Below are 21,087 nucleotides of genomic sequence, written 5' to 3' on the forward strand. Positions count from 1 at the left end.
AAAACTTGGAATATATGACACATGTCACATGAGATCATTCTGTGATACTTTTACATCTTTTTTAAAAGCTTGATGTTGGTCACTATTCACTTCCATTATATGGACGAGTGCGAGTGGGACATTTTTTAAAAATTCTCCTTTTGTGGTCCAAAAAGGACAGAAGGACATACGGCATTAGAACAACAACAAGGTGAGTAAATGATAACTTAATTTTCATTTTAGGGTTTAGGGCTTTTAGGGCTCATTTTAGCATAACATTTAGGTGAAATTCACTTATAGATTAATTAGGCTGTATGTTTTCATATTACGGGTTAGAGTTGCTGGGAATGTTTGTGGTTCACTGCATGATTTGTGGCGTTGTACTGCTATCTTTTGCCATTCCACGGTCACCATGGCGATTGCTTGCCGCTGTCTGTATCTATGGTGATGTAAGGTTTGTATACACACAAACAAACGACTAAACATTTAAATAATTATTTTCATAAAAAAGACAAATGAATAAAAATATATATTACAGTGGGTACGGAAAGTATTCAGACCCCCTTAAATTTTTCACTCTTTGTTATATTGCAGCCATTTGCTAAAATCATTTAAGTTCATTTTTTTCCTCATTAATGTGCACACAGCACCCCATATTGACAGAAAAACACAGAATTGTTGACATTTTTGCAGATTTATTAAAAAAGAAAAACTGAAATATCACATGGTCCTAAGTATTCAGACCCTTTGCTCAGTATTTAGTAGAAGCACCCTTTTGATCTAATACAGTCATGAGTCTTTTTGGGAAAGATGCAACAAGTTTTTCACACCTGGATTTGGGGATCCTCTGCCATTCCTCCTTGCAGATCCTCTCCAGTTCTGTCAGGTTGGATGGTAAACGTTGGTGGACAGCCATTTTTAGGTCTCTCCAGAGATGCTCAATTGGGTTTAAATCAGGGCTCTGGCTGGGCCATTCAAGAACAGTCACGGAGTTGTTGTGAAGCCACTCCTTCGTTATTTTAGCTGTGTGCTTAGGGTCATTGTCTTGTTGGAAGGTAAACCTTCGGCCCAGTCTGAGGTCCTGAGCACTCTGGAGAAGGTTTTCGTCCAGGATATCCCTGTACTTGGCTGCATTCATCGTTCCCTCGATTGCAACCAGTCGTCCTGTCCCTGCAGCTGAAAAACACCCCCACAGCATGATGCTGCCACCACCATGCTTCACTGTTGGGACTGTATTGGACAGGTGATGAGCAGTGCCTGGTTTTCTCCACACATACCGCTTAGAATTAAGGCCAAAAAGTTCTATCTTGGTCTCATCAGACCAGAGAATCTTATTTCTCACCATCATGGAGTCCTTCAGGTGTTTTTTTAGCAAACTCCATGCGGGCTTTCATGTGTCTTGCACTGAGGAGAGGCTTCCGTCGGGCCACTCTGCCATAAAGCCCCGACTGGTGGAGGGCTGCAGTGATGGTTGACTTTCTACAACTTTCTCCCATCTCCCGACTGCATCTCTGGAGCTCAACCACAGTGATCTTTGGGTTCTTCTTTACCTCTCTCACCAAGGCTCTTCTCCCCCGATAGCTCAGTTTGGCCGGACGGCCAGCTCTAGGAAGGGTTCTGGTCGTCCCAAACGTCTTCCATTTAAGGATTATGGAGGCCACTGTGCTCTTAGGAACCTTAAGTGCAGCAGAATTTTTTTTGTAACCTTGGGCAGATCTGTGCCTTGCCACAATTCTGTCTCTGAGCTCTTCAGGCAGTTCCTTTGACCTCATGATTCTCATTTGCTCTGACATGCACTGTGAGCTGTGAGGTCTTATATAGACAGGTGTGTGGCTTTCCTAATCAAGTCCAATCAGTATAATCAAACACAGCTGGACTCAAATGAAGGTGTAGAATCATCTCAAGGATGATCAGAAGAAATGGACAGCACCTGAGTTAAATATATGAGTGTCACAGCAAAGGGTCTGAATACTTAGGACCATGTGATATTTCAGTTTTTCTTTTTTAATAAATCTGCAAAAATGTCAACAATTCTGTGTTTTTCTGTCAATATGGGGTGCTGTGTGTACATTAATGAGAAAAAAAAAAGAACTTAAATGATTTTAGCAAATGGCTGCAATATAACAAAGAGTGAAAAATTTAAGGGGGTCTGAATACTTTCCGTACCCACTGTATATTATATTATAATGCATAAAATATTAGAAAATATGTTAATATTAATAATGTTTTACAATAATATTAATAAAGCCAAGTTAACTTGAATTGCTAATAACCCAGTAATGTTGACTGATCATGTGACGTCTGTAGTTGCTGATATTATGGCAGGCAGTGGGGGAGTCAGATTGCAGCACGCATGTCGTTTGGTGTTCAGATACCTTCTGTTTGCTTCAGCAGCACCTGCTCTGCACTCGTTCGCTGCTCTGCCTCTCTTTTTCTCCTCCTCTTCTTCACTTTCTTTCCCTTCTCATGCTTGTTCTTCTTTTTATTTCTTTTATCCTTTTGACTCTTTACTTCATTCTTTACTTCTGTTGTTTTCTCTCTCTTCCATCCGCTCTTCCTCTGGCTGTCTCTTTCTCACTCTCTCTCTCTTTCTAAATGCTTCGTATGGGAAGGTCCCCGCTCTTTCCGCGAGATGTTCTATATACTCCAGACCGCTTGCGGCAGGAACTGTTCTACAGAAGGTATCTTTACCAGTTCAGCCGAACTCTTTTCTTCTTTTCTCTTAACTCTTCTTTCTCTGTCAGTTTTTCTTTCTGTGGTTTCTCTCTTTCCTTTTTTATTCTGTGTTTTGATCTCTCCTTATCTCTCTCTCTCTCTTTCTGCATGTCCAGGGCTCAACGCTAAGGGTTATTTGGGAGAGTTACAAATGAAATAAACAGTTCTTTACAATTTTTTTTTTTTTTTTTTTTTTTTTAGATAGATCTAAGGGTAGAATTCAGGTACAGAAATTGAACCAGTGTTGTGGAAAGTTACTTTTAAAAGTAATGCATTACAATACTGTGTTACTCCCTAAAAAGTAACTAATTGTATTACTTAGTTACATTTTATAAAAAGTAATGCATTACATTACTTTTTCATTACTTTTTCTCACCTGGGCTTGCTTGTTTGTTTTTTAATAACAACAAAAAAAGTTATATTTTTGGCAAATATTAAGGCCCTTTCACACCAAAAGTGAAATGAATAAGCTTCAGGCTGAATCACAGGATATGCAAATCTTTACCTGTACATTAGAGGGCTCAAACAATAAATCCTTTCAGCTGTGCTGCCATTCACTGGTGTGTTTCCCAAAAGCAACTATAGTTGCAAGTTCTGTTGTTACCGACAGAGCTCAATGAAATTTATGAGCATAGTTAGCTAACAGTCCTTTTGGGAAATACACCCCTGGATTGCAGAAGAATAGGACACAGGAGAAGTAGTAAATGAGTAAACGTATGCTCACATTCAGTCTAGAACTAGTCTGGAATAACCATCATGTTTACTTAGCACACACAACACCTCTGCACTTACAATTTCTCTCAACATGGGGAGAGGAGAGCTATCAGTCAATAAATTGGAAAACAAAGTAACTTGCGTTACTTTTTGAAAAAGTAGATATTTAGTTGTAAATTTAAAAGTAATGCGTTACTTCACTAGTTACTTGAAAAAAGTGATTACGTAACTCCCCCAACACTGGTCTTCACTATATAAATTAAATATAGATTACAAAAGTTATTCAGTCAAGATCAGTGAGTGATTTTCTCTTTGTCTTTTGTTGTTTGATAAACATTAACAACACAAACAGCAGCGGGTTTATTAGGCTGCTGTCACTTTAAGAATGAATGCATGGATCTAATATACTGATGCACATGCGGTTTTCTCCGGATGGTTGCATTTACTTAAGACATTAGCTGTGTCCCAATTCAGAGGCTGCATCCTTCGAAGGATGTGGACTTCAAATGCCACACCTTCAAAGTCTGCAAAGGTCAAACCGAGCATTGTTAAATGGGACGGTCTACTCTAGCCTATTGAAGATTACTTGTTTGATCTTGGGATAGGCTAGGCTGTGAAGGATCCACTCGTTCTATAATTCATGGCCCGGGAAATGAAGGACGCATTTGTAGACCGCATCCGAAGGAGCCTTCGAATTGGGGCCGCCTTCATCGTGCCGCTGTGACACATTCAGACTTCGAAGGATGCAGCCTCTGAATTGGGACACAGCTATAATTGACTATGAGGATACTCGCTAAAATGGGCATTTTAACACAATATTGTGTATTTGTCCATTCAAGCGTAGTTCTAAATGGTTTAAAATCACTTGAATGTTTAAATTGGCTTAAGTACACTTAAAAACACATGGAAATGATACATTTCATGTCGATTCAATTGACAATTTCATCAACTTTTCTGAGCATCAGTCATCAGTAGTCCTTATTGTTGAGCCCTGATGTCTGTCTCTTTCTGCCCTTTTCTCTCTTTCTCTGTCTGTCTCTGCATGTTTTTCTCTCTCTTTCTGTCTCTTTAACCTCATCTTTTTCTCTGTCTCCTTCCGTCTGTCTTTCTCTCTCTCTCTATATATATATATATATATATTTATACAAGTTCAGCAGAACTGCTGTTGCTCTGTTGCTGTTTAACCATCAGCTAGCTCTGCTTTCCCATCATCCCGTGGTGTTGTGCTGTATTGCTTAAACATTATTGGCTGGGATGTGAATTTGGAGACATGTGTCTTGATACAAATGTGATTTAAATGTGCGTGTGATATATTATTGTATGCATGTGTGTGTGCATAGTGTTTACAGTGCAGTGGCGATAATGGTTTAAATTGTGCTTCCATCTATGTGTGTATGTGAGTGTGTATTCTGTTTATGAGGTACCTAAAACCCTTCTGGCGGTCGTTGACTCAGCCTTATCATCTGCGGCCTGATTAAATGCGTCATTAAACAGCCAATTGAGTGTGGATAAAGGTCAGGGGTCAACCCAGGGTTAGCTTGCCAGACGAGAGAGCGTGTGTGAGGACAGCGAGGGTGGACGGTGATGAATGAAAGGGTGTGTAAGTGTGCGTATGCATATGTAAGTGTATCTCTCCACCAGGTGTTACAGCAACAGGCGGCATGAGATGATTAATGCGCCCTGGGTAGAACGAGTGTGAAGAGGGAACATAACGCCCTGCCAAAACACACTTTCACCTCTGTTCACACGCACCGGCGTTCAAACACATTGATGCAACAACCTGAACTACATCGTAGAGTGATACTTCACCTATAAATGACAGTTCTGTCATTGTTTACTCACCCCCATGTCATTCCAAACCTGTGTACCTTTTTGTTCTGTGGAGCGCAAAAGATTTTAGTCAGAATGTTGGAGCTGCTTTTTGTCCTACAGTTAAAGCAAATAAAGTCAGAAGGATTAAAAAAGCACCAGAAAAGTAGTGCACTATATATTCCAAGATAGTTTTATGTTAAAAACAGACTTAAATTTTAATTCTCATTTGTTTGTTCGCATAGGGATGCACAAATATTAAAATTTAATCTGATACCAATAAGCCAATAATTGTTTCCATGTTATCGCGATAATGGCCAATATTGTAATATAGTCACCATGAAATCAAAATGTAAATTCACTTATTTATTATTTTTTAAATGGAATATTGCAGTATTTATTATAAATGATTTATCTATGCACATCATAATTTTTTTAATTCATGCGCCTCGTAATCTTGAATCAGATTATCTTCCCTCCCTCTTGCAGCTCATCTCTTCTCTTCTCTGATGATGTGTTTATGGGAACGAGGGCGGGACAACCTGTCACTCACATGAGATCCACCAATAACAAACCACAACCATCCAATCAATTCCCAAAAGACAAAAGCAAGTCCCGCCCTACATTTGTTCTTGATCAAGAAGCCATTTCACTTGGATATACATCACAATAGGGAAGAAAAGACTATCACAACTTCTGTTTGATGCTGAAAAGATGTGCTCTTAATGGGAAAGTAGTTTTTAATGGTATTGTTCTTAAGTTTGTAATGGCCATAATCTATCATTGTCATTTTAATGGTGCTAGAGAATGGCAAAAGTAATATTAAAATAGGGGGAATTAAATACATATTTTTGTCCAATGAAAATGGAAAAAAAAAAAAAAAAAAAAAAATTATATATATATATATATATATATATATATATATATATATTATTATTTTTTTTTATAATTATATAAATAAAAAATTTAAATTTTAAAGTATTGACAGTATTGGATGAACAATGTTGTGCAATGCTGTCTTTAGATATGCCAAAAAAAAAAAAAAATGGCATATAGCAAAATAGGGGGAATTAAATGCATATTATTGGAAAATGAATATGTAATATTAGCTGATAGTTAAAATATATATATAAAAATTATTAATAATTGAATAAATAAAAATATTAAAGAATTGACAATATTAGATGAACACTAATATGTTGGTGATATATTGTGCATCCCTGCTTTTAAATATTCCACAAAAAGAAATAACTGATGCCAAACAGCTTTGATTATTGCATGTCATTTAACTAATCACGACGCTTCAAAGTTGAATATTTGGGTGTTTGTTATGTATTTTTAAGGGCTACAGTTTTTTACAGAGCTAAGATTTACAGTGAATAATAACACATTTTAGTGTATTCTTCACACATAATTATCATATGTCTTTAAAAGACATTCATATGGACTACTGTATTGTACATTTTGCAGCTTGACATCCCTTGGTCTCGTTTATGTGGAAAAGAGGAGTGTGAACATTCTGACTAACATTTTTTGTGTTTCATGATAGAAAGACTGGTTTGCATCGACATGAGTAAATATTAACAGATTTTTAATATTTAGGTGAACTATATTTTATAGTCAACATTTGCTGTGAGAAAACAGCTGTTTCTTCGATCTATACGTTCGTTGTCTCTTTTGTTGGTGTTTAATGGTCTATATGCATCTGATTAGAGCTGATTCTGAGAGTTTTTTTGTGTATATGGGCAGCATGTGTTGTGTTAGACTGTTGCTGTAGACTGCACATACTTGTTTGAAAATAGAATGGAGGAATGCTTTTTGTCACTGTGAAGTAGCACATACATTACACATGTGAGTGTATATGTCTGAATATGTTGTGAGTTTTTTGCATATGTGGGTTGTGTGCATTTAAATGTATGTGCGTTACACAGGGGGATGTGTGTGTTATGTGTCTATTGCGTATGTGTGGTGTGTGTTGCGTGTTTGCTGTGTGTGTGTGTGTGTGTGTGTGTGTCTATGTATGTATGTATGTATGTGTATAATGAGGAAATCCCATCCTACTTATGTTTTGAACATTTAAACCCTGTAGCGCCCCCATTTGGTGTACATGAGTATTGCAGTGGTGTGAATTTGAATCTCTCTGTGTGTGTGTGTGTGTGTGTGTGTGTGTGTGTGTGTGTGTGTGTGTGTGTGTGTGTAGAGTTTTCTTGTGTTTAATCATGTTTTCTCTTTTCGCATAAGGCGGTGACGTGGACAGTATGTTTGACGTTGAGAAAGGTGTGGGCACTATCGTCATCGCTAAACCTCTGGACGCTGAGCAGCGATCGTTTTACAACCTCACTGTGGAGGTTACAGATGGGACTAATATAGCGTATACACAGGTAAACACACACACACTCACACACTCACTCACAAATAAAAACAAATAAACTTTCACAGACACAAACATGTTTAAGATACTCTGCTCCAACAACATGATACTAGTACACAAATGTATATTTATTTAATATTTTGTATTAATAATTTATTTATGTGTAATTAATATTTATATACAATTATTTATATAAATATAAATAATCAGTATTTTTCTACTCATATGCCAATATTTTGTATTAATATTTCTATATATAATTAATATTTAGCTATTCATATTTTATTTATATAAATGTTTATGTTTGTATTAATTCATATTTATAATCATATTTATAATTGCTCTCTACTCATATGCCAATATTTTATATTAATATTGTGTTAATATAATTAATATTTTATTTATATAAATTAATATTTATAGTCAGCATGCCTCTCCTCATACAACAATATTTTATATTATATATATATATATATATATATATATTAATATAATTAATATTTTATTTGTTAACATGTATATATTTTATATTTTATAACACTTTACAATAAGGTTCATTAGTTAACATTAGTTAATATATTAACTAACATGACCTAACCATGAGAAATACATTTGTTACTGTATTTGTTAATCTTTGTTAATGTTAGTTAATAATAATCCAGCCTTTCATTGTTTGTTCATGTTAGTAAACAGTGAAATAACTAATGTTAACAAATACAACATTTGATTTTAATAAAGTATTAGTAAATGTTGAAATTAACATTAACAAAGATTAATAAATGCTTTGTAAGTGTTGTTCATTCTTAGTTCATGCTAACTAAAGTAGTTAACTACTGTTCATGTACAATGGTAATACAATATGCCAATATTTTATATTCATATTATGTTAATATAATTAATACTTTATTTATATTTATTATTAATATTAATATATTCATATTTATAATCAGCATTTTTCTCCCCTCGTATGCCATTTTTAGATTTTTTTTTTTTTTCACTGAGCTTGTGATTAGAATTTGGCCGGACTCTTAAAAGGCCGCATAATGTTTCTTCATATCTTTTGGAGCAGCTTTTGCTGTCTTTTAGGCACTTTTGATGTCGAGGGAAGGTTCTGAAACAGAGTTACAGTGTTTGTCCGCTTGACAGAAGCTGTTTAGTCGATGATTGATGCTGATGTTTGATGGTGAGGGTTTGATTGATAGCGTCTGTCATCGTTCAGATTGCCTATCCCTGATGTCAAGGTCCCATCGGATTGATAACTTCGTTGCCATGGATACAAGTCTTTGCAGTGTAATATGTCCATGAAGGTCAGAGTGTAAAGGACACAATCCATCCTGAAAGGAAAAAAATGTGGGAGAGTGAGGAAAAATGAATGATTGATCTGTTTATCTTGCGGAGTAGAAGCTGCCACAGTGTTTGGGGTGCTGGGGGCGACAGGAAGCGCTGTCACATTTATTCAGTTTATTCAATCACTATATATACAAAGTAAATTAACATATACACACTCATGCACAAGAACGCAAACACAAAAGATAACTAATTTAAATTCAGTCAACTGCATATTAAACAACACTTTGAGGACACACATTCTCTGTTACATGCAAATGCACTCATTTAAAAATACAAAAACTACACACACACACGTGAACAAAGAGAGGGTCAGAGAAGGGACAAATGGAAAAGAAATCATGAAAGTGATTGTATTCTTCTCTAAGACTTGTTCTCTATTTAGAAAGCATCATCTCTCGCTCACTTTCATACACAAATATACATTTATACACGGTCTGCGACACACACACAGATGGATCTCAGCGTGTCTCCGCAAGGGAGAGTGTGAGACGGAAGTACACGTCTGTTATTACTTTATAATTAGATCAGCTAACGCAGTTCGATCGCAGATACACACAATTGTGTGCGCTCACACTGCCTGCGTGCTCTGACGACTGCTGTGGCTATTAATACAAGTTAGCGACAACTGAGAACTTGCGTCAGCCAATTTGTTTGAATTTCAGCATTCAGCATTCAACTTTGATTTGTGCGTACACTCATGGTGTGTTCACTTTGTTGCTTACATGTGGTCAAACTCGCACAATGTGGCAAGGATTTAATTTTTTTTTTTTTTTTTTTTTGTAATGCTCACCGGTGAATCATTCACAATATGACCATGAATTTGTACTTAGGAGCATTATTTTAGTATTATTTCTATACTATTGTAGTAAGTATTTATATTTTGAATGAACTTTTATCATTTTAACTTTAGTTATTTTTAAAATAATTGAGTTTAACAGTGGAATTTCTGATTAAAAACTACATTACCCATGATGCTGTACAGAAAATTACACCGATCAGAGAGTCGGAAAGAGCAAAATATCTCATTAGCTCCGCCCACTACATGTAATCAACATTTGTAAACGAGTAGTTTTATATTCCTCTTTTTTTATTCGATTATGCTGTTCGCAATGCCTCATGGGATTGTAGTTCTTTCCCTCACTAATGCCGTTAAGTACACAGTCTTACTGTTTACTTTTATCCGAGTTTCAATTTTTTTTCCCTTCACATCAATGTTTGTAGTGTTGTGGGTAACACTTTAGTATGGGGAACACATATTCACTATTAACTACAACTTTTGCCTCAATAAACTCCTAATTTACTGCTTATTAATAGTTAGAAAGTTAATTGTTAAGTTTAGGTATTGGGTATGATTAAGAATGTAGAATAAGGTCATGCAGAATAAGGCATTAATATGTGCTTTATAAGACTAATAAATAGCCAATATTCTAGTAATATGCATGCTAAATTAAGAGTTAAGAAACCCTAAAATAAAGTGTTACCGTGTTGTGATTCACCTCTCAGCAGGTTGGCTTGGTCCATGCCTTATAACTCTTTAATGAAGACTATTATAAAATCACTATGAGAAAATGAATGAAAAAATACTTCTGAAACCATTGCCGCTGAAGGGTGCTGGCTTTGTTCCACTCTATTTCATGTTGTCTTCACTCTATTTCATGTTGTGTTTTATTTTTTTTATTTTTATTTTTTTTTTAATACAGGTCCACATTACTGTTTTGGACAACAACGACAACCCGCCCGTTTTTTCCCAGCCCACCTATGATATCACAATCACAGAGGACACGCCCCCAGATACGGAGGTGGTTCAAGTGTTGGCATCTGACCGTGATGAGCGCCACCGTTTGACCTTTAGCCTTCAGAGCAGCGTTGACCCCAGCAGCATGCGCCTCTTCCGCATCGACCCTAACAGCGGAATCATCTACACGGCTCGCAGACTGGACCATGAGAGCCGAACACAGCACATCCTCACCATCATGGTAATTCAGACAAAGATTTCTTCATAATCACATAGATATTTTGAAAATACTGCATAAAAGTTATGGTGACATTAATGTGCAACCACATTAAAACACATTAATGAATTAAGTGTACATTTACAATGACACTGTAATAAAAACTGAAAAGTTTTTCGTACAGACGTCAACGTTGTCAAAAAATCCCTGTTCACACGGATCCGCAAAAAACACTAAAAACATAAATGAACATAAAACGTAAATTGTCCTGTAAATAAATGCACGAAATATTTTCTGTTTTAGTTGAAAACTCTGTCCTCTAAATGGCCCTTAAAACCACAAAACCACCCAGAAATATGTCTTGGCCACTACTATTTTGGCGTGGGCCAGTAAGCAGCCTCATACATTATTTTATTTTATTTTATTTTATTTTATTTTATTTTATTTTATTTGTTTGTTTGTTTGTTTGTTTTGTTTTTTATTTTATTTTTAAAGTGCTTTATTATTTTATTTTTATATTTATTATTATTATTATATATTATAGTCTTATTTTATTTTTTTATTTTATTTTATTGTATTTTTTTTTATTATTAATTTATTGTATTTTTTTTTATTATTAATTTATTGTATTTTTTTTTTATTATTTTTTTTTATTTTTTACTTTCTTTAATTAATCTGTTTTTTAAAAGTATAAAGACTTGGACCTGTAAGCAGCCTCATTGATAAATAGATATAAACTTTTTTTTAGATATAATTTTTTTTTTTTTTTTTACCAAATAAACATTTTATTTATTTTATTTTATTTTCATTTTATTTTATTTGAGAGAACAATGTAACTCTCAATAGATGGATAAAACGAGAGGTATTTGATTAGTGTTCGTAGTGTATTCCCGCAGATTTGCCTCCCTCCTCTCTCTTTCACGTGCTCCATGCTTGAGTGCTGGTATGACAGGAACAGGAGATTGCTCCTTGTGCTTTGGCAGCCGTCACTAGTTTAATGTCGTCTGCACCTGTGTTGTTTCTCCACTGTGATCTAATTATTGATCTGATCTGTATCACTCCTTGTTTTCACACTCCCCTGACGAGGCTGAGAGACAGTGAGTGTCATATCTAATAAGCACATGGATATTCCTGCTGCCTGCAAACAGATGAAATTTGTTATTATAATCCGGAGAGAGATGTTATCCACTCCGTCTGGCAGTGAGCGAGTTTGAGTTTGTTTTGAGTATGTGTGTGTGTGTGTGTGTGTGTGCGCGTGTGTGCGCGTGTTGCTCTTTGTTTGTGTTGGATATTGCTATCTATCTTAGACAGGGAAATTGTTTTTGTTTCTAACCCCCCTCTCTCTTTATTTCTCTCCATCATTCTTGCATTCTTCTTCTTTTTTTCCATACTAGGTGAAAGATCAAGAGTTTCCGTACAGACGTAGCCTTGCTCGTGTCCTGATCGGTGTAGAGGATGTGAATGACCACGCCCCTCTTTTCACCATGGTGATGTATGATGGACAGGTGTATGAATCAGCTGCACTGGGATCGGCTGTTCTCACTGTGACTGCACTTGATAAGGACAAGGGCCAGAATGCACAAATCAGTTACAGCGTTGACTCAGGTATGCACACGCTCACATACACTAGTCTGGACACACTTCACTGAATGGACACACTTAACTCAATTTGTCTCATGTTCTCAAGAACATGTGCTCAAGAGTATGAAGATAAGAATATTATTTACATATTTTCCATACATATTTTCCATAATTTTAATAGCAGTATATTTGTAAGATCTTATTTTTCTTACACTCTTACACTTTTTTTTTTTTTTCTCTTTCAATTTAGGGAATACAGGGAACACGTTCCGGATTGATCCTGTTTTAGGCATCATCTCATTGGCTCGGGAGCTGGACCTGTCAAACATTGGTCACTATGTCTTGTCTGTCAAAGCAACTGATAATGGTTCTCCAGCATTATCATCAACAGCTGTCGTCCGAATCGCAGTCACCTTGTCCGATAACGCTGGTCCCAAGTTTCCCCAAAATGAATATCAGGCGGAAATATCAGAAGGTGTTGCCATAGGAACTTCAGTTATCACAGTAAATGCTCTAAGTCTGTCCACCCTTACCTACGACATTCGCCATGGCAATGGTCATAGGACTTTCCGCATCAACCAATACAGTGGGGTGATCACTACACAGAAATCACTGGACTTTGAGACAGTTTCCTCCTACGTGCTAATAGTCACTGCAAGCAACATGGCTGGACAGGCCTCAAATGCTACAATAACAGTTACAGTTCTCGACCAAAACGACAATGCACCGGTGTTCCAACAGCTGCATTACCATGGAAGTATCAGTGAAGGCGCTGGGCTTAACAGTGTTGTGCAGAGTGACAATGGACAACCACTGGTCATACGAGCAACTGACGCTGACCGCAACCATAATGCCCTGTTAGTGTACCAGATCTTGGAAGAATCTGCTAGGCGCTTCTTTGCAGTAGATGCTGGGACTGGATCCATAAGGACAATTGCTCAGCTTGACCATGAAACCACACCTACATTCCGTTTCCATGTTAACGTCCGAGACAGTGGGCATCCTCAGCTCTCAGCTGAGCGGCCTGCAGAAGTTACTATTGAGGTGCAAGATGTTAACGACTGCCCTCCTAAATTTTCCCAGGATTCCTATGAAGCTGTCCTTCTGCTCCCAACTTACGAAGGTGTAGAAGCCCTACAAGTTTTTGCTACAGATCCCGATGGTAATGGCCAATCAGAGCTCACCTACTCTTTGACAGACGGCAGCTTAGAACATTTCAGCATTGAGCCAAGCACTGGACTGTTGACTGTGAGAAACAGTACATTTAGCAAAGAACGATTTCGCTTTAACATCCGTGTTTCAGATGGACGCTTCTCTAGCACCGCTCTGGTTACCGTCCTGGTACATGAGGCTCTGGACAGTGGGCTGGCTTTTACTCAAAATACCTACAATTCGAACATTGAGGAGAACAATGACAATATAACAACAGTTGCTGTGGTTACAGCACTAGGGAACAAGTTGAATGAACCACTTCGCTATACTTTGCTGAATGCAGGTGGGAAATTTCGCATCAGGCCAACTTCCGGTGCCATTGAAACTGTTGGAGTCCCGTTGGACAGGGAGGAGAAGGAGGAATATGGACTTCTTGTACAAGCGGGCCGTGAGGAAGATCGTCTCCGTGTTGCAAGGGCGCTGGTCCGAGTTCAAGTCACTGATGTCAACGACAATGCTCCTGTTTTTGTTGGATTGCCATACTATGCTGCTGTGCAAGTAGAAGCAGAGCCTGGGACAGCAATATTTCGAGTGACGGCAGTAGACCGGGACAAAGGACAAAATGGAGAGGTCAGCTACTTTCTACAGGATGAACTGGGACATTTCGAGATGGACCGTGTGAGCGGCGAGCTTCGCTTGCGGAGAGCTTTCGAGGCTGATCTCTCCAGTGTGGAATATCAGGTTCTGGTGTTTGCCCGTGACATGGGAACACCACCTCTGTCCTCTTCAGTCACCTTTCCCGTTACAGTGGTAAACAGAGCAATGCCAGTATTCGACCGACCATTCTACTCGGTAAAAGTGAGCGAAGATGTACCAGTATGGACTCCAATTCTGGGAATAAACGCCAGTAGCCCTGAAGGCCAGAGTGTCCTTTACACAATCAAGCACGGTGACCCTGGAACACTCTTCTCCATTGGATTTGACACAGGGGTCATTAGTGTCATCGCTGCCCTCGACTATGAGACCAGCCCTGCCCACAGACTCATCGTTAGAGCAACAGACTGCCTCACAGGTGCTCGTGCAGAAGTGGATGTTGAAGTTACTGTTTTGGATGTCAATGACAACCCTCCAGTCTTTGAGCGGCCCTCGTACAAAGCCGTCATTTCAGAATCTGCCATGATTGGCACTGCAGCCTTGCAGGTGCTCGCAACGGACAGTGACTCCAAGAAAAACGCAGCTATACGGTACCAAATCATTCCAGACCATACCAACAGCACTGACCACTTCCACATTGACAGCAGCAGTGGTCTAATTCTGACCGCTCGCTCCCTGGACCATGAGACCATCCAACGTTATGTGTTTCTTGTCAAGGCAACAGATAATGGCTTTCCCCCACTGAGCAGCGAAGTGTGGGTCACAGTCGATGTTACAGACACCAACGACAACGCTCCAGTGTTTAACCAACTGCTATATGAAGCGTCAATCAATGAGTTGGCACCCAAAGGGCACTTTGTTACATGCATACAGGCCTCTGACGCAGACCGCTCAGACGCAGAGCGCTTGCAGTATGGCCTAGTGTCTGGGAACGAAAAGATGTTGTTTGAGCTAGATGCCGCCTCCGGTGTCCTCACCCTGAGTGGCCAGCGACGCATGCAGCGCATGCCTTCTGCCATCACCCTGAACGTGAGCGTTTCAGACAGTGTCTTCACCAGTACGGCGCAAGTGCATGTTAGAGTAGAGCGAGCTAATCTGCATGCCCCCCAGTTCACCCAGGGCATGTACGAGGCCGATGTGCGGGAGAATGCTCCAGCGGGATCAAAGGTCATCGTGATCAGAGCGCAAGATGCCGATCCTGGATCGTTTGGGGATGTGAGGTATGTGCTGCTCTCAGATGCTGCTCGAGACTTGTTCAGTATTGATGGCAGTGGACAAATTACAACTCTTGAACGTCTGGACCGGGAAGAACAAAGTGAGATGGTGCTGTCCATTGCGGCTGTGGATGCAGGTGGCCGATCTGGATATTGCAGTGTCCGGGTCACTGTGCTAGACGAGAATGACAACACTCCACTGTTTGGCGCCACAGAGTACCATGCAAGTGTGCGATCTGAGGTTGAACCAGGTACCCTTGTGACGCAAGTGCAAGCTTGGGATGTAGATCAAGGTGCCAACGGACAAGTGAGCTACAGTCTGTACAGTGAGGCCAGTCTGCAGGTTACTGAACTTCTGGATATCGACGCGGACAGTGGCTGGGTTGTCACCAAAGGCAACTTTGCCTCTTTGCGTGGGTCTGTACTGTCCTTTTTCGTTAAAGCCTCTGATGGAGGTGCACCAGTTAGACATTCCCTTGTGTCAGTCTACATACATGTTTTGTCCGCCGATGCCCACATACCTTCTTTCAGCCAACCACAATTCTCCTTTACTGTGCCAGAGGACATGCCCATTGGTTCCTTGCTGGGAGCGGTGCATCTACACACCTCGACTAGCCACTCTTCCTTACCAGTAAGCTTCTCAGCTGTGATCGGACAGACTCCAGAGAGTAACAGTGATGGAGTGTTTGTGGTAGACAAAGAAAGTGGCATGATCAAACTAGACAAAGCACTGGACCGAGAACTGACACAGGTCTATCATTTTAAAGTGATTGCAATGTTGCAGCAGGGACGGTTGGACGCTGTTTCGTCTGTGGATGTGGAGGTCAAAGTACAAGATGTCAATGATAACAAACCTGCATTTGAGTCAGATACTTATGAAACGTCAGTCACCGAGGGTCTTTCTCCTGGAACTAGGATTCTGCAAGTGCGAGCTTTGGATCCTGATTGGGCAGCTAATGGTCAGGTGACGTACAGTCTTGCTCCACCTGGGTTGCTTGGTGGCTCTGGCGGGGAGGACATTGAAGAGCATGGTGCCTACTTTACAATTGACAGCAGCTCTGGTTGGATATCAACACTGAAAGGGCTGGACCATGAACAGAGCCCAGCCCACAGTCTTACAGTCTGGGCATTTGACCTTGGAGATCCTGCTAGCCAATCGTCCTCAACTACTATAACTATAGCAGTGAGCGACTCCAATGACAACATACCACAGTTTCTTCAGCCCCGCTACTTCGGAAGTGTACGTGAGAGTGATGCACCTGGTGAAGTGGTGGCAGTACTTAACACAAGGGACAATGACAGCTCGCCTGGAAACCGACAAGTCACCTATCATATTACAGGTAAGAATTTTTGGAACTGGCAAAAAATGATGTTCACTGCATGACCTTCTACAATGCAGAAAAGTTTTCCAGTTAAAATATTTTGAAAAACCTTTGAAACAAGATACATTTTCTTGAGAAACAACACCAAGTAAGATATTTAAGGGATAGTTCACACAAAAACACCTGTTTGACTGACTTCTGGTACACAAAAGAAGATATTTTGAAAAATGTTTTTTTTTGTTCATACAATGAAAGTCAATGGGGATCAGTGTTGTTTTGTATGCTGTTGACTTTCATTGTATGGACAAAAACCATTCAGTATTTCTCAAAATGTCTTTGAGTTCCACAGAAGAAAAAAAATTGTATGGGTTTGGAATGACAATGAGGGTGAGTAAATGATGACAGAATTTTTTTTTATTTTTTGGCTATTTCAGCTACACCCATTTACATGTGCAAGTCTGTAAAATCAAGCAACAACCATGCAGTCTCCTTAGACAAACATCAATTCCCCATACACAAGAAATCATCCATAAAGAAATATAGAGAGAACACAACTGCCTTTTCATGCACAAGGTTTTGAAAAATGTTCAACAAGCACATAGTTTTGGGTACCCTGATACCTTGTAGCAGAGCTGGAGGACTCGAGTCACATGACTTGACTCGAGTCAGACATAAGTCGCACATTTTAGGACTTGAGACTTGCTTGACAAATATTAATAAAAGACTTGACTTGACTTTGACTTGACATTCATGACTTGAGACTTGACTCGGACTTGAGTTAAATGACTCGAAATAACTTGTCTTTTGTTTAATAAATATCTGTTTTTGAACGCACCACAACTTAACCACGTGACGCAGCAGGCATCAGAAAGAGCTATCGTGAGCTCTCTCATGGACAGAGCATGGACAGTCATGACTGAACATGGAAGGCGCTATGCCAAGAATAATTAAGCAAAAAAAAAAGATAATAATAATAACGTTTTGGACATGTTAAGAGTTGACTTTGAATTGGTTTTGTGTTCATTAAACAGAACATTGGGTTAAAATCAGTGCTGTCAACGTTTTCCAGTTTCAAAAATATTAACGCAAATGCAGCATCCGTTTTTTTTTCTGTCATCTTTTGGCTAGCATTACAATATATGATCTCTTATTCATGCAAATGCTTTTAAACCATTTAAGCTCGCCAAAAGAGAAAAAGAGAATGCGCTGTCTGTGAATGTCCTGCAGTTACACACGATGCACAGGAAGATGCACGCCAGAATGTCACGCTTGAACGAACAATAACACACCCAATAATGCCAAAAATGTCGGTTTTGTCGAGTATCCTCATTAGAGCAGCCTTGAATGAGTTAAAGTCTTAAACGAAAGTAAATAGTTGTGAGAAAGTGGGACGCACGTCATGTGCGGCAGATCTTAAAGTGACAGCAACCAATCCTGTCTGTCATTGAAGAACAAAGGCAACAGAAAATTATCACATTTAATTTTTTGCAAGTGCAATGCATTGTAAATGGTTATTCACTGTTTATAAGGAAATGTCAGCTATTTTGCAATATCACTTAGTATGTGTACAGTGTGTAATAATTGATCTTCAGTGTTAGACTTTGAGTGAAAAGCCTATGGATAGTTTATGGGGATGCACATAAATATATTGTACACACACACACACACAAAGAAAAAAAAATCATACAGACCTGCAAACCCAACCATGCATAAAAAAAAAAAAAAAAATTCAAACTTGCAAACAAACAATACACTTTTCACTCACAGACGCACACACACATCCACACACAAATATTAATGAATCACACTCAATCAAATCACCTCTCTCTCTCTCTCTCTCTCTCTCTCTCTCTCTCTCTCTCTCTCTCTCTTTCTCTCTCTCTCTCACACACACACACAAATAAAAAGGAAAAATCTAATTAGCAAACATAGCCATGCACATGCAAAGAATACACTTTTTTTGCAAATAAAACCCCCATAGTCCATAACTACTGTAGTTTTAACTTATTTTAATATAAATTCAGTTAAATCATCAAACATTTGTATGACTTGCCAGTGTTGTTTGACCCAAGCTACGACTTGACTTGAATTGCTTGACATAAAGCTGTGACTTGAATTGACTTGCTTGACTCTCACAAAAATTGACTTGGACTTGCTTGAGACTTGAAGGTTAAGACTTGAGACTTACTTGTGACTTGCACATGTATGACTTACTCCCACCTCTGCCATGTAGTATAACTGTGTGTGCTCTCAATCTAAACATAGCCTGATTTTCTGAAGCCCTGTTCTGCATGTAAGCATAATGTAGAACAACGCTATTATGGAATGTCAGAAGTCCACAGTAATTAAACCTCATTCATCCTTTCCTGATAATGGATTATTCGCTCTAAGGCTACTGGCTGGATTTTGTGAGAGGACACAGACTTGCTTCTTGTTGGAGAGTAAAACCACACTCGTTTTATAAGGATTTTACTAAAGCTGTGATGCAACTGCATGCAAATTATACTGGTGCGGATTTGCGATAGGCAAGCGCATCACTTCACTTCACGAAACATAATACATTGACATTTCCGAAAGCAGTATTTTAGGTGGATAGCGTCTTTCAAAAGGGCAAATATAAACCTCCTCCTTATCAGTATCTAGCTCAGCCAGCTTTAAATATACTTTTATATTCAGGCAGTGTAGAACACCTTGCTTGGTGACAAGAAACAGATTGCACACACCATCACACACATACACACCTTGCACATGCTCCTAAGCAGCACACACTTGTAAATTAGGCGCTCAAAAACTCATAACATTGAATTAGGGAGCTGCCTTCTTCTATAATTCATGCTTTTTCACACACACACACACGCACACACACACAAACACAGAAACACACTTCTTGGCCTGAACAGAATTTCGATTAAGCTCAACCTTTATGCTGTGATCATGATTTAGACTGTGCTGCCACCAGCAGGAGCAGTATTTTTAACAAGATTTACCACGCACAACACACACACACACAAACATACACAGAGGCTCTGACTCTTAACTAAATTGCAGCCCACAGCATTGAAACTAAAGTAAACATTGTGACACTAGCAGTTGTTTAGTTGTTAATTGTTGGTTGCATTGCACCAAGAATTGTTTTCTTAATATTGTCTTCTCTGTCGTGTCTAAATATCTAGTTATATAATAGTAATATAAATAAATAACAAGTAGAATATAAAAACAAGTAGAAAATATATTTATCTAAACACGCACTCCTTGTTAGAGCGCCTGCCTCCCATGCCAGCGGACCCAGGTTCGAGTCCCACTTAGAGAGGGCGGTTCGAACAGGAGGGGTTACATTGGTGCCGTGACCCGGATGGGAGTGAGGTTTAGGGGGGTGAGTGTAACGGACGTAGGCTGGTAAGAGCTGTGCGTGTAAACCTCACTCCCTTGATCTTAAGAGAAGCTCTAGCGACTGACTCCAGAGACCGTGGTCTTTAGCCTCCTTGTTGCCCGACTCCCATGCCGGAGGACCAGGGTTTGAGTCCCACTTAGAGCGGGCGGTTCGAACAGGAGGAGACATTCAAAAATTTCTTTAATTAAATCATAGCCCACAGCATTTAAACTAAAGTAAACTTTGTGACAGAAGCCCTTGTTTAGCTGTGGCATGTGTTCTAATGAGAATTGGTCTCTTTCCTTCTCTCTCTCACAGACCCTCTTTGCCTGTCTTCTTCCCTAAAGTCCACACTTTCATAACGTTTAAATCCTCTAGTTCAAGACAAACTCAAAGGTCAAACAGACTCTAATACACTTCTCACCGCCCAGCGGCACAAACTGGCTCAAAGAACTGCACACCGTATCATAATACACACCAGAGGGAAAGAAAGAGACAAATATACAAACAGATTTTGAGCTACCCGAACATCTTTACTCTACTTAGGAAACGAGGAGCATTGTGGGTAAATTCACCTCTCAGGGAATTTTACTGCTGTGTTCAACAGAGCACAGAGCAATTAAACAGTAAATAGTTACTCTATGGTAGTTAATTAGATCATTTGAATTTTTATTTAGAGGTTATTCGCTGAAAGTCGTTTAAGGGTTCATAAAGGATATCTTAAACTTAGACCAGCAAACTGTGCATCTCCTTTTAACAGCAGTGCCGAATATCCCCGCCGGAACAGCTAAGATTTAACAGCCGTTAAATAGCTCTTCATGTTGCTGTCTTGTAAAGGTGAAAGTTCACTACAGAAACACTAATTGACCAGAACTGACGTTAAATGGCTTTAAACACATCAGTT

General features: G+C 38.9%; 1 protein-coding gene across 5 annotated transcripts in view; it reads left to right on the plus strand.

Annotated features, from left to right (window-relative positions):
* The window catches only part of fat3a (FAT atypical cadherin 3a), a 193,526-nt gene that overhangs the window by 120,808 nt on the left and 51,631 nt on the right, over window positions 1-21,087 (plus strand). For 3 of the 5 annotated variants that reach the window (XM_051862509.1, XM_051862511.1, XM_051862513.1), the window contains exons 8-12: window positions 2,592-2,660; window positions 7,459-7,598; window positions 10,639-10,914; window positions 12,285-12,495; window positions 12,722-16,831. In XM_051862509.1, coding sequence (XP_051718469.1) covers window positions 2,592-2,660; window positions 7,459-7,598; window positions 10,639-10,914; window positions 12,285-12,495; window positions 12,722-16,831 — 4,806 coding nt within the window. The remainder of the gene's footprint in view (window positions 1-2,591; window positions 2,661-7,458; window positions 7,599-10,638; window positions 10,915-12,284; window positions 12,496-12,721; window positions 16,832-21,087) is intronic. The other 2 variants (XM_051862512.1, XM_051862514.1) reach the window with 1 other exon arrangement.

The sequence above is a fragment of the Ctenopharyngodon idella genome, chromosome 15 (assembly GCF_019924925.1).
Source record: "Ctenopharyngodon idella isolate HZGC_01 chromosome 15, HZGC01, whole genome shotgun sequence".
NCBI classification, from domain to species: domain Eukaryota; kingdom Metazoa; phylum Chordata; class Actinopteri; order Cypriniformes; family Xenocyprididae; genus Ctenopharyngodon; species Ctenopharyngodon idella.